Here is a 26,728-nt window from a genome sequence, read left to right on the forward strand (position 1 = left end):
TAGTTGCTACCTTACGGTACGTGCCAAAATCGAACAGCAAGCCGTTTAGGGAAAGGTTTAGGGTTTTCAACTTTTAATGTGTGCGAACTGCTAGGTAAAAATATATACGGCTTTTATCATGATTGTTAATGAGTTATGACACAACAACTATCTCATAAATGATAGTGCTCGGTTTGGCAACGTCGCCTCGCTCACCTGGCGTTTACCTGCGCAGTGTCAACGGGGGGCGAACCAATCGCACCGCGGCAGTCGATCCACCGAGCCCAACCGGACAGGCTCGAGCGTAAAAATCGCCGTGTCCGCTCATTTTTTACCTTTTATAATAATCATAAATATAAACAAATTATGTGCTTTTACTCATCGATCGGGGGAGCTCGCCACGATTACTGAGTTCATTGCGTCAAGAGGAGTCAAAAGTTATTCTAATCCGGAGGACGTCTAGCGACAACTTCGACGCCCTATACCTATCGTCGTTCGCGATCCCTATACCGAGCGGCCGTTCGTCTTTCGACCGCGGATTTAGTGTTTAAATGTCAGTGAAGTGAGTTAAATCCAGATTTCCCCTCGAAACGGAAACGGCCTACGTCGACCGACGACGAGGCAAACATCTAGCGGTAAACCGTACACGGCAGTCGGCACTACACGGCACATTCACAGCTCGCGAGCCGCCGCGACACTCGCAACTCGCGACGCTCTCCGTGACTCGCGAGTAATCACCGGACCCGCACGTTCCGATTTCCGAGTGCTTCCGACCCGTTCGCGGCACGAATACTCCTCCAGCGAGAAAGCCACTCTCCCCCGGTGCCCCACGCTAGGATGGTGGCGAGCCGCTGAGAGCGTCGGTCGGCAACCTCCTACTCCCCGGGGCGGCGCTGGCGGTGCATGGCGCCATGATCAGCGGCGGCTGGGTCTGCGCGCTGCACGTGCGCACGGCGGGGCTGGCGGGCGCCGCGCTCGGCTCCGACGAGGAGGAGATCGTGTACCTGGCCTATGTGGTCATCGACGTCCTCACCAACCAGGTATGTAACTTTATCCCGTGGCCGTGGCCCGTCGATAAACCACATCGACGATCTGATATCCGATACCCGCCTCGCCTAAACTTCCTAAAGTCTAAACTCAATTTCTAAACAACAACAACGACTATAACATTTGACTGTGACGCGGACGGACGGTATGATACCTAAGTAATACGTATATATAGACGGTAGACCTAAGACCAGCGTCCAGTACCGTCTATAATAAGACTTAGGCTGATTAGGCAAATATTATATCGACGCCCCCACCGAATATAATCGGACACACGAAAACCGGCCAAGTGCGTGTCGGGCCACGCGTAATATAGGGTTGCGTAGTACGGTACCGCTAGTTTTTAGGGTTCCGTAGTACGGTACCGCTAGTTTTTAGGGTTCCGTACCCAAAGGGTAAAAACGGTGTCTGTCTGTCCGTCTGTCTGTCAACAGGCTGTATCTCAAAAACCGCTATATCTAGACTTCTGAAATTTTCACAGATTGTGTATTTCTGTTTCCACTATAACAAGAAATACTAAAAATCGACCAAGTGCGAGTCGGACTCGCGCACGAAGGGTTCCGTACCGATACAGAGCAAAAATAGGCCAAAAATTGTGTTTTTTGTATTGGAGCCCCCCTTAATTTTTTATTTTATTTTAAAACTAGATGTCCCGCGCGGCTGCGCTCGCGTAAATTAGGAATTTCACAGAAACCGTACATTTTCGAATAAAAATAGCTATAAATACTCCTTTCACGTGGTCTACTCTATATAAGTGCCAAATATTGCTCCAGTAGTTCGTGAGATAAACCCTTTCTAATATTTTCGTGAGTTTTTACCACATTTTCCTGAGTTTCTTCCGTCGTATTAGTCTTAGCGTGATAATATAATATAGCCTATAGCCTTACTTGATAAATGAGATATCTAACACTGAAATAAGTTTTTAAACCGGACCTGTAGTTCCTGAGATTAGCGCATTCAAGCAAACATACTCTTCAGGTTTATAATATTAAGTATAGATTTTTTTAAATTATCGCTTGACAAACTCGAGCCTCGATTTAAAAGACTATGAAAAGGCTCATAATCATGGGACGATGCATGGTATAATATCATGGTAGTGATGATGATGATGATGAATGTAATTTGCATAGTAGCATATGCTTTCCGTTCTTAAAACGACGCCGAAACTCCCAAACTTGTATCTATAAAGAATCAGGAGTTCTCTCAGCACCTCCCGAACCACGGTATACCAGGTTTATCTCGGTGCAAAATCTTACTTGTTTGTAGCATATGCTTAGAATAATTCTCACGAAACCGAAGTCACCACATGTTTCCCCATAAATTTTGAGGAGTTCCCTCGATTACTTATACATCCTTCATCAGATCACCACTTTTGTGAATATAATACCAAATTGGGATGATACCCTACATACCAAAAGAAACATTTTGAAAATCGGTTAACAAACGGCGGAGTAATAGATGAACATAAGAAAACGAACATAACACCTCCCCCATTTTGAAAGTCGGTTAAAATTGTAGCATATGTGTTATTTTGATGTATAAGCTATATTATTGTAAAGTTTCATTAAAATCCGTTCAGTAGTTTTTGCGTGAAAGAGTAACAAACATCCATACATCCACACATCCCACATCCATACATCCACACATCACACATCCATACATCTATACAATATACATCCAAACAAACTTTCGCCTTTATAATATTAGTAGGATTATTATCTTATATCTTTAAACAAGCACTCGGAATCGGCTCCAACGATTTTCATGAGTATATATTTTTCGGGGTTTCGGGAGCGATAATTTTATTGTTATTTTTATTATATCTATTATTTATATTTATTAGGGTAGGGAAGGGAAGGGAATAGGATAGGGGATTGGGCCTCCGGTAAACCCACTCACTCGGCGAAACACAGCGCAAGCGCTGTTTCTCGCCGGTTTTCTGTGAGAACGTGGTATTTCTCCGGTCGAGCCGGCCCATTCGTGCCCAAGCATGGCTCTCCCAACTTGGGAGTCCCAAGTCCCACGTATAAATATACATATAAATCGACCTAGCTAGGAATAATTTTTAGAAAATGACATTTTTTTCGTGTTTTATCGAATACCGAGAAAAGCTCGGTCAAATAGCTAATTAAATATTAAAATACACATGATATTATAAAAAAAGAACGTGTGAAAAATTCAATTATAAAATAAAGTCACTTTTTTTTAAGGTTCCGTACCCAAAGGGTAAAAACGGGACCCTATTACTAGGACGGCCTTTTTTGCTCGATATCAATAATGGTAACAGGTAGGCACTTGAAATTTTCACAAAGGTCTAAAATATATGTGTCCTTTAATAAATAATAATAATCTATATAATATATATGTCGCAGCCGACTGGTCTAAATAGCCGTTCAATCAAACAGCTAGCCCTTTGACTGAACAACGCCATTCAATCACACGTCTATCTTTTTGATTGAATATTTTAGTCGCTCAAAACGTTCAACACTGCAGCTGATTCAAAAGCCGCCGTCTAATTGAAGTAGTTCAGCGCGCACCGCTGCGGCGCTAGGAGCGTTTTATTTACAATATGGCGTCAACTAGCAGGTGTTTGTTGTATTGTTTGTGGTTGTTGTTTGAACATAAAAAAACGAACATAACACCTCCCCCATTCTGAAAGTCGGTTAAAATTGTAGCCTATGTGTTATTCTGATGTATACGTGGGAGAGCCATGCTTCGGCACGAATGAGCCAGCTCGCCGAAGAAATACAACGTTCTCACAGAAAACCGGCGTGAAACAGCGCTTGCGCTGTGTTTCGCCGAGTGAGTGAGTTTACCGGAGGCCCAATCCCCTACCCTATTCCCTTCCCTACCCTCCCCTATTCCCTTTCCTTCCCTACCCTCCCCTATTACCCTATTCCCTCTTAAAAGGCCGGCAACGCACCTGCAGCTCTTCTGATGCTGCAACTGTCCATGGGCGACGGAAGTTGCTTTCCATCAGGTGACCCGTTTGCTCGTTTGCCCCCTTATTTCATAAAAAACAATAACAAAAAAAGCTATATTATTGTAAAGTTTCATTAAAATCCGTTCAGTAGTTTTTGCGTGAAAGAGTAACAAACATCCATACATCCAAACAAAACCAACTGTCAAGTATTGTACACATTGAAAAGGTCTACAGAAAACTCCGCGATGGTATATTATGTCCATCTCTTATGAGTTATGAATATCAAACAATCTACTCGTATATCTATATCTATACTTATAATAAAATCGTAGAGTTAAAATTTTTGTACATGGAAAATAAACTTGAAAAAATGAGTCAGGGGCATGTTAGCAGAGTAATAGAACACATTTAACTGTTTTTGAAATTTTTGTTTCTCTGTCTGTTTGAATATATGTCTGTTTGTCTGTTCGTACAGGCTAATCTCTGAATCCGCCGGACCGATTTCAATGAAATTTGGCATGATGATACCTTACATCCCTGGTCAACATCTAAGATACTTTTTTTTTTACCGACTTTCAAAAAAGGAGGAGTTAATGTTTACTTTGCTGTTTATGGTCAGATTTTCAAAATTATTTTTTTGTTGTATAGATTGCCCGAATTTGATACCACGTTTACAATAAAATTGGCCAAGTGCGAGTCGGACTCACGCACGAAGGGTTCCGTACCGTTATAGAGAAAATAGGCCAATAGTTGTGTTTTTGTATGGGAGCCCCCTTTAAATTTTAATTATATTCTCATTTTATCATTAATTATTAAAGTACACATATAATTAAGGATTCTGTGAAAATTTCAACTGCCTGCCTGTTGTCATTATTGATATCGAGCAAAAAAGGCCAAAAAAAATCATGTTTGTTGTATGGGAGCCCCCTTAAATATTGTTTTATTTTGTTTTCAGTATGTGTTGTTATATCGGCAATAGATATACACAATTTGTAAAAATTTCAGAACTCTAGCTATAACGGTTCTTGAGATACAGCCTGGAGACAGACAGATGGACAGACAAAGAAGTCTTAGTAATAGGGTCCCGTTTTTACCCTTTGGGAACGGAACCCTAAAAACGGTGACTTGATAAGTAATGGAATTGAAGAAACTCATCGAAATTGACAACGACAACCAAAGGAGATATAACAGTGGTGGGAATGTGTGGTGGCCGGTGGGCCAATGCCCATAAAGAAATTACATTGTGGGTAAGTAAGTAAACAACTTCAAGCGTTATTTTGTTCTGGTTTTACTGTATATTATAAATAAGAGGTAGGTTAAAGAGGGATAGATGTCTACATTAAGTCCCGTCTTCTGAAGTCTATCGACCTCTATCTCCGTCACATGTTCCTTTCCCCTGTCCTGTGGCCCCCATCCCCTCTTCGAAGAAAGGATTTTTCAAAACGATAAGTACCGTATCTGAGGTTCAAGTTTCCTGGGTCTTTGATGTAAGTAAATTAAAAATTTCGTGTGTTTAAATATAGATAAAAAAAGTAGATGGGTGTTAAATTTTCTAAATCTCGATTTTAATAACATACATTCACGCGGACGAAGTTGCGGGCAACAGCTAGTAACATAATTTTTTTTTTCATTTTCTTTTTACGACAAATAATGGCAAATTTTCGAAGCAATTTTAATTAATACAGCATTAATCCTTATCCAATTAAATAACTTAAATACATTATTGATTTAATGTAGATCTACATGGCCCATTACAGCATAATATGATTTAAATAATTATTTTCGAAGATCACGCTAAGACTAATAGGAGCGAAGAAATAGAGGAAAGTGTGGAAAAACAGGGGAAATTATTTGAACGGGCTTATTTGAACGCACTGGAGCAATTTTTATGTTATTTGGCACACATGAAGAATAGACCACGTCAAAGGACATAGGTTTCTTTTTTTGCGGAAAAATGTACGGTTTCCGTGACATTCCTAAATTACGCGGGCGAAGCCGTACGGAACATATAGTAATGAATATAAGTCAAAATTGCTGAATCGATTTTAATATATTTTTCAGTGGCTAAATATTATATTTTATACCTACCCGATACGAAGCCGGGGCGTGTCGCTAGTTATTAATATAGAGCGAAAAAGGCCGAAAAATACAATATGTTTGTTATATGGGAGCCCCCTTAAGAGCCCATATGACCCTAACTTGACTACATACTTTAACCTAGATCTCAAAATCTGTAAGGTCTAGAAATCTGATTTTTTGACACATGTAACTTCAGTTCATAAAGATTAAATGCTCAAGACGAAAACACGATTACTCAAAAAATGCTCGATAGTTTCTTTTTTACAAAAAACCCTGTTTTAGACACATTTTTGCTTGGATCTTCGAAGTTTGCTGTCTTTTCTTTAATATTTTTTAATATCTAAAAAGGTATTGATAAAACCTAAAGAATCATGGCCAAATTTGTATAAGAGCTGGACTCGACTTTTATTTTTGATGTCCCAAAATAAACTATAGTTAGATTTGGTTGTTCTTATGCTCTAAACATAATTCCGTTTGAGAATTATGTCTAAATAGCCACGATTTTTTATAATAATTAATAACGTTTACAATTATTTTGAGGTTAGACTTAAGAACTACCTTTTTCCCGACTGCGGTGTGGCCTACAAGTGTATATTCGGCGATCTCGTTTCTAATTATTTCAATTTTCAATTTTTCCTATAGTATTACCCAAATAATAGAACGAATGCGAATGATCGCCGGCTGTCAGAACATAACGAAACTAAAATATATTTATCTTTTTTTTGTGGCTATTTATAGACACATTTCTAATGATTTTCGATGCCTTAAAATATTAGAGAATTTTTGATACTAATGGCATATCGGGACGCCACCGCCCACCTGGTACGATTTGGCCATTGTTCTTTGCTCAAAACACTTTTTTCATAATCATTATAGTTCGTCTTTTATTCAAGTAAAACTAACTCGGCGATGATTCCGCGTCGTCCTTTTTCACCTGGCATATGAAAGACGGGCGTGAGTGTGAAGAGAGAAGGACGATGTTTAATTTTTAGAGTCAGGTGAGCTCTTAATTTTATTTTGTTTTCAGTATTTGTTGTTATAGCGGCAACTAGGGAATGCAAGTCTCGCGAGATTGGAGCTCAAGCGAGATCCCGCGAGTTTATGAATACAATACCGCGAGATCTCGCCAATTTCGAGATCTCGCGAGATTAGCAGTTTGGTGGGTTTTTTGCAAATAATCACAATATTTGAATAAATTACGAAAAAAAAGTAATAAAAATTATAAGATTAACATTCATTCATTTTCACGATTTTTACAATTTTATGCATCAAACAATTGTTTGATGTATCTGTCTATAATTTTAAGTAGTAAACTTTGACATACGTATCTACTATCAACAACGTTTTATCGTGGAAGCCGGCGTCCACGATAACGTGACGTCCAGAATTATAAAAGCGCACTATCAAATACAAATCTTTTAGTAATAAAATAGTTCTTTTATATTTACTAACAAAGCAACGAAAAGTCAAAATTCAGGACCTAGTTGAGAATCACAGTGCACAGTTGCTTAGGCCAGCTCCTCTTTGTTTTGACTCCGTGATCGCAACTCCGTCCGTGTCGGTCGGCGCTTCAAATAAGACGTTTTTATGCTCAAGTGCAATCTCGTCAAACTCGCGAGATCTCGCCATTTTTTCGTCCGAGATCAATCTCGCTAAAAAAGGCCGAGATCTCGCGAGAACGAGATGGCATTCCCTAGTGGCAACAACACAATCTGTAAAATTTCAGAAGTCTAGCTATAGCGGTTCTTGATATAAAGCCTGGAGACAGACAGATGGACAGACAATGAAGTCTAAGTAATAGGGCCCCGTTTTTACCCTTTGGGAACGGAACCCTAAAAAGTAAAAACATTATTATTTTAACAAAAACAATAATAATATGAACTAAAAAGTATTAAATAATTCTTACAACAACAATGATGGTGATTGATGACAATATAACATAGCGTGACGTCACGACTCACGACGGTCGACGACGCGAACGCGCGCGCGCGACGCACAGTCAGAGTAGACAGAATTATAGAGTATATATACCGACTTAAAACTGATGTTGAAATTTTTAATTTTGACGTATTATGACGAAAATCGTCGCTAGGGTTATAACTTGTTACCTACGAATTTAAAACTATGACATATTCGCTGGACGTGTTCCTCTTTGGTCGTATTGTTGTTTGTGTTTTGGCACATACGATTAAAATTGACAGAATCCAATTTTGAAATCTTTATTTTAAATATTTAAAAATAAATTAGGCATATCAGCCAGCGCGAGGCACATTCTGTTCATAATCCTAGTGAAACCCGACGAATTTGACAGATATTGAGACCTGTCCGCTTCTTTGCAGTCGAACTACTGGTAGTTATGTCTATTGTGGCACAGTGTTTTAGAAATCCCCAAAATCGGATATGACTAAGTTAATGCAATGAGTCGATGGCGTCTTATATTTGAAATGCAAGAGTAGAACTTCCGTGTGAGCATTTTACTTCGTTTTTGAGAAAATCAATTTTTAAATTAGTCATTTTTTGACTCCCTGAAAACGAAATTATTTTATTTAAATTAATTACGAGGGTTTGTAAACTTGCTACCCAGTTGATTAGATTGATCATTAGAGACACAAATTTTGTATTTTATTTCATTCCTACAAAAATATTGTAGTGTAAAGACTATACCAAAGTATTTTTCAGTTTGGACAGAAGGTGCGGGAATCATATAGGAAAGCAAAAAAAAAAAGTCTAAATATTTAAAAACATTAAAATCTCAGGAACTACTTGAATTGTAGGAATGAAATAAAGTACAAAATTTGTGTCTCTAATGATCAATCTAATCAACTGGGTAGCAAGTTTACAAACCCTCGTGATTAATTTAAATAAAATAATTTCGTTTTCAGGGAGTCAAAAAATGACTAATTTAAAAATTGATTTTCTCAAAAACGAAGTAAAATGCTCACACGGAAGTTCTACTCTTGCATTTGAAATATAAGACGCCATCGACTCATTGCATTAACTTAGTCATGTCCGATTTTGGGGATTTCTAATACACTGTGCGACGGTTGGGCCGGGCGGGGGTGTAAACAAACACTCCCGGCGACGCGACGCTTCGTACTGCGTACATAACATGGCCGCCGCCCGCGTGACGTCACACCCCGGAACGAATCAACTTATTACTCTGAATAGGTAGGTATATACTATATAGGTATACGTCATATTAGGATGCCATTGGCCACCAGTGCATTACTCATGATTACACCTTACACCGGCCGCGGGGCGGTGTCCACACGGTGCAGGCGTGGTATGACCAGGCCCCTTAGACAAAGTATCTTTCGTTAAAAACTATGACGAAATTCGTTATCAAAATGTATGTGGTGTGACATAAGTCATCGCTCGTTTTTAACGAAAGAGACTTTGTCTAAGGGCAGGCCTGTCCCACTCGCGAGAATAGGTATCGAACTGTAAGTACCAACTACCACCCGCGGGTGGCCAATCAGTAGGGACTCACAAGCGAGCGGTGACGCACGCGCAAGATTTTTCGTCGCGTATCTACTGTTTACTGATCATAGAGGAATTTTATTCATGATACTGATTTAACCGCTGTGACAAAATCGTTATAAATCTTATAAAAATGAACAATTAATAAAAGGCAAATGAAATATGTATTTGAATAAGGTATTTAAATACAAAGGGTAGATAAAAACTGTACAAACGTAGCAAATAAACCAATTTCATACAAAGAAACGCACAAACTACACAGAAATAAACACAAGTTACTATGTTTAAATTGTAAAAGTTTCCTGCACTGTAATCGAATATATAAAATATAGGTTGGGTTACTAAAATTTTATATTACTATAAAAAGGTTTGCTATTCATACCAATAGTAATTAAAAAATAATATTTTGTTTTCTAAAAGGCACAAACCTTGATTTCGTCAGAAAAGGTACGAGTTATGCGATAGACAGAGAGCGGACATGTAGGTGAATATAATTGTAGGCACCTAGCACTGCGCGGTTGGAATTTGAACTTAATATTATCGTAACATGAGTCGTTATTTCTTTAAACGGGTTTCGCTAGTGAGACTTCTGTTGGTACTACTAATATATATTCTGTGCTAAGAGCTAGGGTACGACGATGATGATGTGACGAAGAGGTCCGTCGACTCGGTGAGATGCCCTAGGCTAGGAATGAGAAGTTGAGTCTTTTGTCCCATAAATTTTCGTCCCAGTATGACAAATGACTAGGATCAATTTATTTTTATCCAGCGTTTCGTATTTTGCTGCTCTTTTTTTTTAATTTAAGGAAAATTGAAAAATATGCTGTTCATATTTTTAAATTTTCCTTAAAAAGTTAGGTTAGGTTAGGAAAACGCGAGTTGCCTTAGTAACATACACATTCTTATTTCTTAACGCTGATTGGCGTGATTTTTGCTTACTGGCCAAGTCTTGTTCTGATTGGTTACTATCTTTTCCTATGTATCTTTGAGGTATTACACCATAGAATTATAAAGGGTAAGGAATGACAATGCCTCTTCATAAGAACTTTACTTTTTATTTAACCTTTTTCTCATCTTAACCATAAAACCTCAGAATTAGTTTCTGGTTCTGTTGATCTTTCAGCACTAATTTCACTTGTATTTTTTTTTTTTATAAAAGAAGGGGGCAAACGAGCAAACGGGTCACCTGATGGTTAAGCAACTTCCGTCGCCCATGGACACTCGCAGCATCAGAAGAGCTGCAGGTGCGTTGCCGGCCTTTTAAGAGGGAATAGGGTAATAGGGGAGGGTAGGGATGGGAAGGGAAAGAAATAGGGGAGGATAGGAAAGGGAATTGGGCCTCCGATAAACTCACTCACTCAGCGAAACACAGCGCAAGCGCTGTTCCACGCCGGTTTTCTGTGAGAACGTGGTTTTTCTCTGGTCAAGCCGGCCCATTCGTGCCGAAGCATGGCTCTTTCATGTATCAGTCATTTTGACACACACTGTCAGATAACTTTTCGCACTATTTTTTAAGTCCAAAGAAGATGTTATTATGGGGCGCTTAAACATGGCTTTTACCGACCAATCAGTGATTTTTTCGATAATAACTAACGATTCGTTTCGCAATCTTACTAAGGCGATTCGCGTTTACGCGAAAACACTACCTTTTGTCAGTCAGGTTGAAAAATGTAATCACCACTGCATAATTATCCGTGTTTTCGCGAAGTTCCTAGAATTTTCGCGATAATTCGATTTATCAAATCATCCTGCGACACATACGCCAAAATAACAATTTTTAGAATTTTTGTCTGTCTGTATGTCTGTCTGTTTATTTTGGCTAATCTCCGAAATGGCTGGAGTCTGGACCGATTTTGACGATTTTATTGGCAGATGTAATAAGGAGTAACTTAGGCTACTTTTAAGCGACTTCCAAAAATGAGGACGATATTTTTTACTTTTTTATGTTTTACCTATGTATTTTACTCCGCCGTTTGTGGACCGATTTTCAAAATTATTTTAATATTAAAAACATATTACCTATGTAAATGTATCAATTATATATTCTTTTTTTTTTAATTTATTGTTTTAAGCAGGGGTTTTTTCCCAACGGAAAATATCACCCCTTCCCAAGGGAATCTGGTACAGAACTATCCAGCATACGTTGTGCAGATCCCCTTGGTTCGAGAACATAAAATTGAATCGAGAGGAGGTCATCACTGCCTTTCGGCTTAGGTCTGGACATATTCCATTGGACGCTTTCGGTTTCCTTATGAGGAAGACGCCTAGTCCCAACTGTGAGGAGTGTAACGTTGTGGAGGACGTATATCACGTGCTGATGGAGTGTGTCCGGGCCGAGGCCGAGAGACAGGATTATTTTTATGTATTTAATTATAATTTTCAAGTAGGTTTCTGTAATACAGTTTTGTCTTCTCCAAATTCTATAGAGGTCTTTATAAACTTTTTAAAAATTATATTCTTCATCATCATCATTACAATAATTATCCCATGCATCGTCACATTATGACCTTATTAAGGGGCCGGGTGGCATCGAAATTCTTATACATACGTAGGTAACCAAAATCATTTTCTCATACGAACATATTTAACATGTTTGAGTTATTTTTCAGCTTAAAATAGTAATTACCTAGGTTCCTGCATAAAAAATTACTACAAAATATTTAAACACAAAAAAATATTTTTAGTGTTTAAATATTTTGTAGTAAATTTACTACTAAATATTTAAACACTGAAAAATATAGTAAGACACTAAAAAATACATAACGGTATTTATAGTATCTTACTTCAAAGCGCGTGCCTTTATTATTACATATTCGTCTTATAATTATCACCAGAAATAGTTATATTTCACAGACAAAAATAGTAAACGATGACCAAAATACAGACCACCATTTTAATGTTAAATGATAACCAAAGATTTAACATCTCGCTATCCTATTTATGTAAAATGACTCCGAATAAATAATTGTAAAACCAAAAATAGTAAATGATCACCAAAGATTTAACATCTCGCTATCCTATTTATGCAAAATGACTCCAAATAAATCATTGTTAAACCAAAAGTAGTAAGCGATCACCAAAATTAGTAAATGATCACCAACATCATACTAGCATTTTAATGTAAAATTATAACCAAAGCATTTTCATTTTGCTATCCTATTAAAGAAAAATGAAGCAAAAAAAATATTGCTAACCGTAAAATAATAAATAATAAAAACCAAATTTGAACTACATTTTAATTTTAAAATGAGAAACAAAAGAATTACATCTCGCTATTTGACTATCGTAAATAAATAATAATAATATAATAATGATCGCGATTCAGGTCCAGACTCCTGAATATAACATGATCATTGACTATATATTTGGCGTTCGATTACAATTTGAAGTGTAGCCGTGACTAAAATAGCTGGTAGTATTGCAATTTTAGACTTTCTATTTTTGGTGGTAAGTATTTTTTTTTGGTAAACAAGTTTAGGGTATCTATGCATTTTTTGGTGGTTATTATATATTTTGTTCCCTTATTATTCCTCCGTTTGTTGACTGATTTTCAAAATTCTTTTGTTGCTGTATAGGCAATAGGGTATATCGTATTATTTATTATATAATTTGGTACCATGCTTACGAAAGTGGTGATCTGATTGGAACTCCTGGATCTTTTTTAGGACACACATAACTATTTCTTTAATCGATCTTCATAATTTTTAGTCGGTACCAGCTAACTTCAGCGTAAGTTCTGTGCAATTTACCGCATTTAGGGTTGCCAGGCGTCCGGATAAAGCAGCCAAAATTAAAGGGAGTCCGGCTTTTGTTATTTATTTCCTGCCCTATGCCGCACCGACGGACGGCTCTCCCTCAGTCTTAAGAATATTTTAATTTCCTGGCGCTTACGACCCTTCTACGTGACGCAGGTATAGTGACACTAAACATAAGACACAGCTGCTGCGTCTACGTTTAGGGTCACCCAGGTCACAGACGCAGGCTTAACTCTTTTCACCATACCATACCTAATCCCCATACCTAAGTAATACTTAGGTATGTACTAAAAATGCTAAAAAGTTTGTAAACCTTACTAAACGAAATGGTTATGAGTACTTATGAGTTATGACTGATCATAATTTCTGTTACAGTCCTACTTCAACGTTTCATCCGAAAACAATAGAATGTAAAAGTGGGATGAATGAAAATAATGGATGAAAATAATTAAAAATTCGCTTCTAGCCATTCGTCCTATTTGACGAAAATTTATGAGACGAAAGACTCAACACTCCAAGAATCGTAGGATTCGCTATTCACGGCGACTCGCAGTTTCGGCTCGTCAGCGATGACTACGATGAGCGAGGGGATGTCGACCTTCGTTGAAAAAGATAACGTTATATTATCGAGTATCGACCGAGCCTGGTACGTGAATCGTGATAGCCGATAGGCTGCGTCCCCATCAGACACGGCGTGGCGCCGGCACCGTGTTACGGCACGACGCCGCCACCGTGATACGGTACCGTGATCACGTGGCGCAGCCATATTGCCGCTCGTTGTCGATCGACTCGCCACTCGCCACTCGCGATGACCGCAGCGTAGAACTGCGGGGCTAAAATGGTCGCTTTGAAGAGATCATGATATGAATCATAATATGATAAATTTTTCTAAAATCGCAAAATGCAACTCTGCTTGCAATTCATTTCTGTATTTTTGTACTGATTTGACATTTGTCAGTTTTAAAGTTTTGACGATTCATTTGCTGAATTGATTGAGAGGAATTGCTAAATGTGACCATTTTAGCCCCGCTGCTCCAGTTGTTACGCGCACGCGTCGCTGCAGATAAACTGTGTCTGTCCATTAAAGTTCAAACAATCTCGAGTTGTCAAACGAAACCGAAATTGGTTTCATCTGTGTGTAAAAATATTTGCACGTATACACTTACACAAGCATGATTGAACATGATATCTATGAGATTGCCTGCACGATAACCAATACGGATTTACTAAGGGTCGATCCACAACGGATGCTGGTATAGGACTTCTTTGTAGTATTTTTGAAGCTTGGGAGGAGTCGCAGGATGCCTTAGGTGTGTTTTGCGATCTCTCCAAAGCCTTCGATTGTGTTGAGCATGCTACATTGATCAGGAAACTGCGCCACTACGGCATAAAGGACTCTGCTCTCAGCCTTTTGACTTCTTACCTTAAAAATAGGACTCAAAGGGTTGAGGTAAATAGTAAAAGGTCCAATGGAACCAAAATAGAATTAGGTGTCCCACAGGGATCTATCTTAGGCCCATTTCTTTTTCTCATCTATATAAATGACTTACCTTATCTAGTAAAGGATAATAATAATGAGATAGTGCTTTTTGCTGATGACACTTCACTTATTTTTATAGTGAAGCGACAACAGTCGAACTACGACGAGGTAAACAGTGCTCTCTCAAAAATAGTACATTGGTTTAATGTTAATAACTTACTTTTAAATTCTAGTAAAACTAAATGTATAAAGTTTACTTTGCCCAATGTTAGGCAAGTCCAAACCAATGTGCTATTAAATGATGAGAAGATGAATTTGGTAGATAACACTGTATTCCTAGGTATTACACTTGATAGTAAATTACAGTGGGGTCCTCACATTGCTAATCTAGCAGGTAGGCTCAGTTCTGCAGCATATGCAGTCAGAAAAATTAGAGAAATTTCTGACGAAGACACGGCACGATTAGTATATTTTAGTTATTTTCATAGTAGGATGTCATATGGAATCCTTTTATGGGGAAACGCTGCCGACATTAATACAATATTTGTGCTGCAGAAGCGAGCCATACGTTCTATTTATAAAATGTCTGCTTTAGAATCTCTGAGAGATAAATTTAAAGAAATTTTAAAATAGGTATTCTAACTGTTGCTTCTCAATACATTTTGGATAATGTAATATATGTTAGAAAAAATATAAATAAATTTAAAGTTAAAAGTGACATTCACTGTAGACATACTAGAAATAAGCACAAGCTGGACATGCCAGTGATCAGACTTAGTAAAGTCAGTAAATCTTTTAAAGGTCAATGTATACGCCTTTACAATAAAATCCCAGAAAACGTTCAAAATCTTTCCATTATTAAATTTAAAAAAGTAGTCAAAGAGCGTTTGTGTGCCAAAGCTTATTATAAGGTCAATTATTTCATAGAAGATGGCACATCTTGGGAGTAGGATGGCTTCTTGCAAGGCTACTTCTACATTATTATATTATGACTTACAATTATGTATGTTGACATTGTATATAATATTAAGTTACAAAATTGTAAACTTTATTTTAAAAGAATAATTTTTCTCTCACTTTTTTGGTAAAAAGTGGAACCCGTGCGAGTTTCTTACGCCGGTTCTTCTCGCCGGGGTAGTTCCCGAACCGGTGGTAGGCATCAGGTAGACATTCTGAAAAAATTTGATTCAAATTTACTCAGAAATAAAACATTTTTTATTTTATTTTATTTTTATTAAAATGTCAACGTGCGGCACGTGCCGACTGGACGTCAAAAAAAGAGTGCTGCTGTCATGTATGTATGACACGTCTCTTTACCACGCAGTGTTACTGATAGTAACACTGCGTGGTAAATAACTAACCTTACTAACATAATTTTTAAGCTAAATTGTAACTAACATAATTACTAACACTATCATCACTAACACTACTAACTTAGACTAAATAGCTAATACTTATGTATGGATGTATAGTGTCCGAAATAAATGATTATTATTATTATTATTATAGTGACATCTCTCTTGCTCAGGCCTTTGTTTTTCTATGCTAGGTATATTAACTTTATGGTCAGTCCAGATAGGGCGTTTTACGAGCGAAGTGTATACGCGCGTTTCAATTTCTATTGCATCCAGAATCCAGATACCGCGTTTTACGCGCGTTTTTACGCTATATATAATACATGGACTCGAAATTATCACGCTCCAATCAAATACGTCCATTCTAGGGAATGAAGAACCGGTGTTCTTCTTGCGTCCCGGGATTTTCGGGATTACTTGTTGAAGGATTTGTGTATACGAGTATGTACGTAGGTGTATACATTTAGTGGGTTTTTTAGGGGGTAAAATATTTTGGGGATATTTTTGGGGGTAATATTTTTGAAGAATGGAACTTTTTTTTAATAACAACCTTAAAGTGGCTTTCAGATCTTTGCCGCGAGTGACCGCCACGGACGAAAATTCAAACGAAATGCCATTTTATGACATAGGTTTCATTTTACTCCGCCACTAGCTTATACGCCGCCCGCGCCGCCGGCGGCAGTATGGGTCGCTACTCGCTACGTAAATGTCAGTAGAAAATGATACCTATATTCTATGTAGCATTTTATTTGAATTTTTACCGGTCGCGGTCGCTTGCGGCAAAGATCCGAAAGCCACCTTTAAAATGGAACTGCCGCACAAAGCACATGTCTCTATAGTGCTATATACGAGTAGTAGTCTTTTGAGTCGTACCAGCTGACACTGCTGACAGTAGGCTGACACATAGATATTATATTAATTATTGTCATTTGATGAGTGATTTTGCGAAAATCCCTTTATTATTTTAAAATATTATAATACATATAATTGGTACTTCGTGCTGAGTGTGTGTAAATAGCTAGGTGGGCATTTTCAAAAAAATGTGTACCCCTGGTTTTTACCTTGTCCCTTGACTTCGCTACAGATTATTTGTAAAAAATTACATACTAACATTTTGTAATTTTAATGTAGGAGCATAAACAAGTTTTCTTTTATTAAAATACATTCACGTTTGTATAAAATTTTATTTAGTATGAGATTTATAAGGGTTTTTAAGTACCGAAACCCATTAAATTCACCTGTCCCCTTCCCAGAAGTTGTAACAAAATCTTTAATAACTATTTTTTTTCTTAAAGTAAGTTACTTCAAAAACATATGTTAGATTCCTAAATACTTAATGTATCAATTGAATGTCTTGTTATTGAAAAATCTAACATAATTTAACTACAAATTAATTAAAATTAAAATCATGAAAAAGCAACCCGACCGGAATGTTCGGTTTAGTGACCGTTTTTTTTAGTTTTATAAACATACTACAAAAATATTTTCGGCACTAAATGATAGCACTATATTTCATTGTACATCGAGAAACTTCAATTTGAATTTAGTAGTTAAAAATCTGCTACAAGACGCGGACGCAGGTTGGATGGTTCTTCAGGAACGGTTTATTTGTTCAGATAAGTGACCATATTTTGTAAGCATTATTATACTTTCTCCAACTGTTTCTACTGTTGACACGTTGCAAAATTAGCTTAGTATTTAGTATAAAAAATGAAATTGTGATAACTATTATCGGTTATTTACAAACACTTTAAAAGTAAAAGAAAGTAATATTACGTGACTTCCGACTTGTGACTTTTCGTATGGTCACATATAATGGAACGGATAAGTCACAACAGGCGGAAAGCATAAGGCTTAGTTCACATTTTAAATAAATTATTTTTTTATTCACAGATTTTATTAAGAAAATTGGAGATTTTTAAACTGGTACGATTAACGTACAAATATATTTTTTATTACTTATGTGTTAAGGTGACGCCGCGTTAAAGTAAAAAACCGTTTTGGATATGTTTTAGATTGCTAGTTTTCTATGAAAGCCCGGCCCGGCCTTTCACAGAAAACAAGCAATGGAACAGCAAAAAATGGAAAGGGCGTAAGCGACAAAATATTTTTGTCGCGTAATTTAAAAACCATAAATACATTTCATATAAGCTATGGGCAAATTAAAGTGTATGCTTGAACCAAGCCATGTACAAATTTGGAAGCTTAAATCACTCTCCTCTGTTGGAAAAATAGGAATCCTTTTTTTTTTACACAGGTCTATTTGATTGATTATTCTGTGTTATAAAAGTTGACCAATCGTGTTATGCTATGGGTAAATCAAAGACAAAGACATGATAAATACTGACAATGAACTTTAATTTCTTAGCTTTAGTCATTGAAAAATCGATATCGCTACAGCCAAATTATCAAGGCGTCGCCTTTACTTAACAATAACAAATATTTAAAATTTAAGTAAGTACCTAAAAGTTTTTTTTTTTTTTTTTTTTTATTTTGATTTTATTTCCACTACTTTTCTATCAGTAAAGTTGAAAATCATTTTGTGTCGTTGATATTTGCAGATTTATAATAACTAGACATCAGATTATATGCATTTGCATACTTGCATATGCAAATGCATATAATGTCACTTTTTAGGCGATAGTGCATATTTTGGCAATTTTTCGTTGATAGTGCATATTTCGGTAGTTTAACTTCCATGGGCATTAAGATTGCAATCGGAAAATGTTGGTAGAAAATTATTATTGGCGTATAATAAATAAATAAAAAGTCTTTATTTCAAGAAATTAAAAATCCTGGATTTTATGAAATTATAAAAAATGGCGCTTTTATTAATGTCACTACCGGAAAAGTCTTCAAAAAAATAATAAATTTTAATATTAAGTGACTTTTGATTGTGCATATTTTGTGCATATTTCGACCATTTTTCGTGCATATTTGCATGGATATTTCGGCACTTTGATCGTGCATATAATCCGATGTCATTAATAACTTAGGAATTCGTAGACATGTGAACACATCTTTATGATTATGAGATGTTCGTCCCTCTAATTATTGAAGTTAAATCTATGAAATCAAAGAATTTTTTACTTTTATAAGTAGTGCAACAATAAAAATGTTTAAATAAAAGGTTTTTGTGTTATAAAAACTCCTTTAAATATGTTAAATATTACTTACTCATGTAAAAAAATGAAAAATAACCTAGTGGTTGGGTCACATAGTCACACTATGGATTAAAAATAATTGCTACTCTTGTTGATCCTTGAAATTATCTAATTTTTTTTTAATAAACAATTAAATATGCATTTCACTAGATTAAATTAACGAAGAAATCCATTTATTGCTCTATTTTTTTGTATTAAATTATATTTTACATTTAGTCGCGCAACGGAATCTGTTTCGTCGAAAATTCGATTTTGTTTCAATAATATCAGAATAATATAACGTTTTCAGCGTTCTTTTTAACTTATTCCATTAGTTCAATATTTTTCCTTGTATATGACATTCAAAAAAAGGTAAATAAATGACCTTAAAAAATATAGACATATTTTTGCAAGGGTACACGTTTTTTTGAAAATGCCCAGGTAACGGTGTAATCTACGTGTACTGTAAGTTTTTTAACACATTTGCTCGTTTTTTCTTGGATTAACTCGGTAAGTAAATTCTTTGTTCACTTTTTATTTAGGGAATTGTAGGTAGGTAAAATATTGTGTGTGTCGGTACCGCTCGCGCGGCGCCGGCCGGTCTTGCGATCAGCTGACTGTGATTATTAAGCTAAACTTTTGTTACGTCTAAAGTAAATTAAGAGCGCATATGACCCTAACTTGACTCCATACTTTAACCTAGATCTCAAAATCTGTAAGGCCTAGAAAACTGATTTTTTGACACAAGTAACTTCAGTTCATAAAGATTAAATGCTCAAGACGAAAACACGATTACTCAAAAAATGCTCGATAGTTTCTTTTTTACAAAAAACCCTGTTTTAGACACATTTTTGCTTGGATCTTCGAAGTTTGCTGTCTTTTCTTTAATATTTTTTAATATCTAAAAAGGCATTAATAAAACCTAAATTTGCTCAAAACACTTTTTTCATAATCAATAATCATTATAGTTCGTCTTTTATTCAAGTAAAACTAACTCGGCAATGATTTCGCGCCGTCCTTTTTCACCTGGCATATGAAAGACGGGCGTGAGTGTGAAGAGAGAAGGACGATGTTTGATTTTTAGAGTCGGGAGAGCTCTTAATAAGTGTAATGATAACGTATATTTAAATTTCACAATGTCGAGCCAAAATAATATGCCGCCTGATAAAGATACAAACCCGTTTAGTAGAAGTGACAAAACTCCTCGTTCTCCGACATACTCGTCCGGTAAACGTTTGTTGTCGGAATTATCCCCTTCCTCCTTGTCACCCGTGGAGAAGCGTCACCAACCCACTAGGGACGAGCCGCAGCAGCTGTCCCCCGTTACGTCATTGTTAGATACAAGCCGCGCATCCGACGATGCTTGCAATTATTACGAGCTTGTATGTTGCGGCATGCGCCGTACGCTCGCTTGGTGTGGACGTTGCTCGCCCGAGGCGGGCTCGGCCGCGCGCGCGCTCGTCCGTACTTGAGCCGAGCCGAGCGGTGTCGGTTTTTTGAAATGCTAAAGGTGCCTCGGTCGTTTGCCTCGCGCAGTGTGAGGCGAGACTCTCCTACTTTTTATAGTTGTGTATAGCAAAATAAAAGCATAAGCTGCCACGGCTGTGCGTACGTGCGGTGCCATCGTGTCTTTTTGAGCAATGGCTCGGGCTGTTCGAGCGAGGCAACCTTGCTGTGTACGCCCGTCCGCCTCGCCCGCGGCTGCTCGCTTGCCGCGGGCGGCAGGCATCGCCCGAGGCGGCTCGCTAGTGTGGACCCGCCTATTGAACTCCTCTGAGTTCGTCTCGGGGACCCCTAGCGAGCATAATATAAGCTAGGGTTGAGAAGGGACAACATCTACTTTTTATATTAATAAGACGTGCATTTGTTGAATATACTGCGTGAAATTTTAATGGTTGTTTTCCCGCAGTAAAATGATTATAATATCTTATTAGTACAATAGATTTGTAAAGTTTTTTTTTAATTCAAATCATAAAAAAACATCGGTCGGGTCATAGCCGCTCGCTCATATCTGCATGAAGTTGTCATAGTACGTCATACAAAATATTTTTTATTTTTAAAAAATAACATGCATGATTCGATAAGTACTACTATAGGTAAATCGTTATGCTGCGGGAAAACAACCACTATAATTTCACCTTGTACTTATAATAGTAAATTGTTACAACTCGAGACTGACGGCGACCATGTTTGTGCGACGGCGCCGACGGGATAGCGATGAACGTTGCCATGGTGACAAGGCGCAGGTTCGGGCTCATATGGAATATTGTTCTCATCTCTGGGCAGGGGCGCCAAAATAGCAACTGCTCCCTTTGGATCGTATCCAACGAAGGGCCGCTCGAATTATTGACTGCCATTGTGTTTCAAAAGCCAAAGCGACGGTAGTTGCTTACCATCAGATGACCCGTTTGTTCGTTAACTCCCTTATTTAATTTTAAAAAAAAATTACTTCAATAAAATAACAGTATAAAATATATGGCAAAACACGTTGTCGGGACAGCTAGTTTTAATAACAAAATAATGTGATGAAATCGTGAATTTTTGATAATTATTGTGTATTTTATACACACTAATACGGAGAGCTGGGTGCGCGCCGCGTGGGCTCTTCAATGGGCGCGGGAGTGCGGGGGGGGGGGGGCGCGGGTCGTCGACCGCCGTACCTGTTGCCGCAGCCCGCGCCGCTCGCACCTGACACATCGCACCACGTTTACCTACTGTACTGTACTGTACCTATTGCACCAAATTTCCACCCGCTCCCGTTCTAAAATTTACGGATTTATTATTACCTAAGTAATTATTATTTTTGTCACAGTCCACAGAGACTAGAGTCCAAGACGTATAGATACTAGATAGATCATAGATGTAAACAAATTATTATACATATTATGTACTATAATTCGGCTCAACTCGTACCTTTTTTTGTCAGTACTAGGTATGCCGTATTATGCGGTATGCCGTATGCTGCAGATGTTATTATTGTTTTTACCTTGGAAGTTGGTTTTAATTTTATGTTAAAAATAATAATTTCACTCTTTTTAGTTACCTACTAACCATCGCGTAAGAAACTACTTCAACCCCTTAATATTATCTTAATCTTGGTAAATGTTTACAAACCTACCCCAATTTATTTGACAAACTACTACAAAAGAAAGTCGACGGGTCGGACCCTATATCTGGGTGGTGTGGTCTAAGTTCCAACCTAACCTAACCTACTTTTGGACTTTCTAGGTTGTGTTTGTTTTTGTTTTGGCGGGGGGCTGGGCCCCCAGAGCCTCCCCTTCGGTATCCGTGGCTGAGTAGTTAAGTAAGACCCACTCATCACAGCCTTGAGATGCCTTAAAAATACTTCGTAAACATCAGAAAACAGATGATCTTATCTGAAGATTACGAAAATCTCAAATGCGAATTTCTTCTAAACGGAGAGTTTACTGGCGGTGGAAACGATAAGTAGGAGTTTTTCTCACCCAAAACAATCCTCCTTAACCCATGTCACCAACATTTAATTGACGTAGGTTTAGGAACCTTAGCCAAATTTTTCTAAGTATTTTCCCCATACTAACAAGGGTCACATTTCGGTCTGTCATTCGACAGGGGTTGATTTTTGAGAAAAGTTTATGTGAGCTTTTTTTGCTTCCCTTGGCACCCCCTATCGATTGGTATAATAAAAAGGGGTGGTCATAGGGTTTGTATTTTTGTCGTTTTTCAAAGTATTTTTTCCATAGGGCCCCGTTTCCTTCAGTCCAACCCAAATGTGTGCCTTACGCTCTGGAGTAAAGGTTGAATTTGTTACTTATGTTCAATTTTGTGGTACTTGAAATATTTTTTCATAATTTTGAAACAACATTATGAAACAATATTAAGTATATTTTTTTATATTATAATCGCTTTGAAATATACCAAATAAATAAGGACATAACGTGATGACTGATGATATTTTATGGTGTTGTGTGTATATTGTATCCATATACAACCATGTGAGTTGTGACATTGGTGACCCTGACATGGTAGTGATGATGATGATGATGATGAATGTAATTTGCATAGTAGCATATGCTTTCAGTTCTCAAAACAACGCCTAAACCCCCAAACTTGTATCTATGAGGAATCCTGAGTTCTCTTAGTATCTTCGGAACCATAGTATACCTTGGTGCAAAATCTTGCGTTTTGGTAGCATATACTTAGGATCCTTCTCATAAAACCAAAATCACCATATGTTTCCATATAAATTTTGAGGAGTTCCCTCGATTACTCATGGATCCCATCATCAGATCACCACTTTTGTGAAAATGGGACCAAATTGGAGTGAAACCTAATATAACAAAACAAAAATTTTGAAAATCGGTTCACAAACGGCGGAGTAGTGGTCGAACATACAAAAAAATAATAATAATATCCACAGCCGAATATATAACCTCCTCGTTTTTTGGAAGTCGGTTAAAAATGGGGTAGCTGTTATGTTCGTTTTCTTATGTTCAACGATTACTCCGCCGTTTGTTAACCGATTTTCAAAATTTTTCTTTTGGTATGTAGGGTATCATCCCAATTTGGTATTATATTCACAAAAGTGGTGATCTGATAAAGGATCCATAAGTAATCGAGGGAACTCCTCAAAATTTATGGGGAAACATGTGGTGACTTCAGTTTCGTGAGAAGTATTCTAAGCATATGCTACAAACAAGTAAGATTTTGCACCGAGGTATACCTGGTATACCGTGGTTCAGAAGGTGCTGAGAGAACTCCTGATTCTTTATAGATACAAGTTTGGGAGTTTCGGCGTTGTTTTAAGAACGAAAAGCATATGCTACTTTGCAAATTACATTCATCATCATCATCATCATCACTACCATAATATTATACCATGCATCGTCCCATGATTATGAGCCTTTTCATAGTCTTTTAGATCGAGGCTCGAGTTTGTCAAGCAATAATTTAAAAAAATCTATACTTAATATTATAAACCTGAAGAGTATGTTTGCTTGAATGCGCTAATCTCAGTAACTACAGGTCCGATTTAAAAACTTATTTCAGTGATAGATATCTCATTTATCGAGTAAGGCTATAGGCTATATTAGATTATATTATCACGCTAAGACTAATACAACGGAAGAAACTCAGGAAAATGTGGTAAAAACGGGGAAAATATTAGAAAGGGTTTATCTCACGAACTACTGGAGCAATATTTGGCACTTATATAGAGTAGACCACGTGAAAGGAGTATTTATAGCTATTTTTATTCGAAAATGTACGGTTTCTGTGAAATTCCTAATTTACGCGGGCGAAGCCGCGCGGGCATCTAGTATATATCAATAATGGCAATAGGTAGGAGTAGGCCTGTCCCACTCGCGCGTTTAGGTATCGAACTGTAAGTACCCCTTTTAAGGGGCAGATCACAAGGAATTCACAAGCGAGCGGCGACGCGCGCGCAAGTTTTTTTCGTCGCATATATCTACGTACTGATTTAACCGCTGTGACAGAATCGTTATTAATCTAATAAATATGAACAATTGAAAAAAGTCAAATAATTATTTCAAAAAAGTAATGTAAGACTTTAAAATAGAAAAAAAATTAAGAAAAAACACAAACATAGCTATTATAAACATAGTTACTATGTTTAAGTTGTAAAAAATTCCTGACCAGCTCCTACACTATAATCGAATATAAAACTATTATAAAATATACGTTGGGTAACTAAATTTTGATTATTACTAAAAACAGTTTGCTTTTAGTAGCTATAGTAATTAAAAGAAGATTATTTTGTTTTCTAAAAGGCTTCGATCACTAATATACAAGATACACAGTTCGCGGCAAAGAACGACCTCACTAAAAGAGCACCAAATGCAACATTCTGGTGGACTTTCGATTTAGTAGTGCTCGAACGCTCCGCTGGGAAACATGTCCCAGTGCTCGTTCAACAATTGTAAAAATCATACGTTTAAAACGCAAAAAAAGGATGGAATTTCATATTTCCGGTAAGTATTAATTTTATCCTAATATATTTCATACAATTGTATTATAAATATTGGTATTTCGTTAAGAAATCAACAAAAAACAGTTTTAAAATTAAGTTGTAAATAAATCAACACGAGGTATAAACCATCTCAATTGCGAATACTCATACTAAAGCTACTTATCGTAGTTTATCATGCCCACTTAAAATGTTCGGGTTATACATTGTGTTTCTGTTCCATTTGGTGGAGTCGCTATTAATTATTATTTATTTTATTGAGGAATATATTTTTTTAGGTTTCCTCGAGATCCAGTTAGATGTGGAGATTGGATATCAGTTATAGCACGGCAAAGATGCGAACAATTTATCAAGCCGAATTTAGCGAGCGTTGTATGTTCTAAGCATTTATATTCAATGTATACACGTATATTTTAGTAAACTATAAGATTAAACATATTAGAACAACATAATATTACAAGTAAAAATAATTACTCCACACTTTATACATTAAACTTAGGAAAAATTAAAAAATGGACTATTAAAATTATTACAATCAACAAAAAAAATTTTGAACAGTACGACTCCGCTCATACTTCACTTCACCTTGTTCCAGCGGCGCGGCGAAGTGCGGCCGTAAAATTATTGAAGTGCTTTTTTGGAATTGTAATAATTTAAACTTTAAGACATATACGCGGATGGTTGAATTTAGTTTGAAGCGTGCGTCGTTCGTAAAAATTTATTGCTTTGTAAATACACATTGTACATTGTTTTATAAAAAGATCTTTAATAACTATTATTAAGGTTGATTTGAGATAAATGTATACTTTTTTAAACACTTTTACTCGGCGACAGATTCTCGAGAGGTTTTGTATGGGACTGTGTATCTTGTATATTAGTGATCGAAGCTAAAAGGTGACAATCTTGATTTCGTCAGAAAGGGTACCTCTTACGCGATAGAAAGAGAGCGCACATGTAGGCAAATATAATTGTAGGCACCTAGCACTGCGCGGTCGGAATTTGAACTTTATAGTATCGTAGCATGAGTTGTTATTTTTTTAAACGGGTTTCACGAGTGGGAATTCTGTTGGTACTACTAATATATATTCTGTGGCCCTAGGTGAATTTTTCTCAAAATCCATAGTTATATATTTACTTTAATATTTAATAATAATATTAAAATAAAATAAAAATTAGGGGGGCTCCCATACAAAAACACAATTTTTGGCCTAATTTTGCTCTATATTGGTACGGAACCCGGCGTGCGCGAGTCCGACTAGCACTTGGCCGATTTTAATTCTAATATTTTTATTATTATTTCACGTTCTGTGACCTTCAGTCCGTCACTCCCTCCGTCACTCCCTCGGCGTTCATGTAATCATCTAACAACGGCAGCTTTACGAATGCGACTGAGCCGATTTGGTCGGGACAAAGCTTCCAGATGTTCCAATTTGGTCGGGCGGTCGGCTTGTCGGGTGCGCCCGTGCGCCGGCGATCCGACAACGTCCGACCAATATCCTACTTCCTACTAATATTATAAAGG

General features: G+C 37.0%; 1 protein-coding gene and 1 long non-coding RNA gene across 3 annotated transcripts in view; one reads left to right on the forward strand and one right to left on the reverse strand.

Moving 5' to 3' along the window:
• The first annotated feature begins 235 nt into the window (after positions 1–235).
• The window catches only part of LOC121730313 (RNA-binding protein fusilli), a 101,480-nt gene continuing 74,987 nt past the window's right edge, over positions 236–26,728 (forward strand). For both annotated transcript variants that reach the window (XM_042119302.1, XM_042119311.1), the window contains exon 1: positions 236–1,019. In XM_042119302.1, the coding sequence (XP_041975236.1) occupies positions 891–1,019 (129 nt within the window). In that variant the 5' untranslated portion in view covers positions 236–890. The remainder of the gene's footprint in view (positions 1,020–26,728) is intronic.
• Positions 12,124–26,680, reverse strand: LOC121730341. Its single transcript, XR_006036098.1, has 3 exons — positions 26,573–26,680; positions 14,680–14,686; positions 12,124–12,134 (listed from the first exon to the last, which is right to left on the reverse strand). It is a non-coding gene; the product is annotated as an uncharacterized LOC121730341 (long non-coding RNA).

The sequence above is a fragment of the Aricia agestis genome, chromosome 1 (assembly GCF_905147365.1).
Source record: "Aricia agestis chromosome 1, ilAriAges1.1, whole genome shotgun sequence".
Lineage (NCBI taxonomy): Eukaryota > Metazoa > Arthropoda > Insecta > Lepidoptera > Lycaenidae > Aricia > Aricia agestis.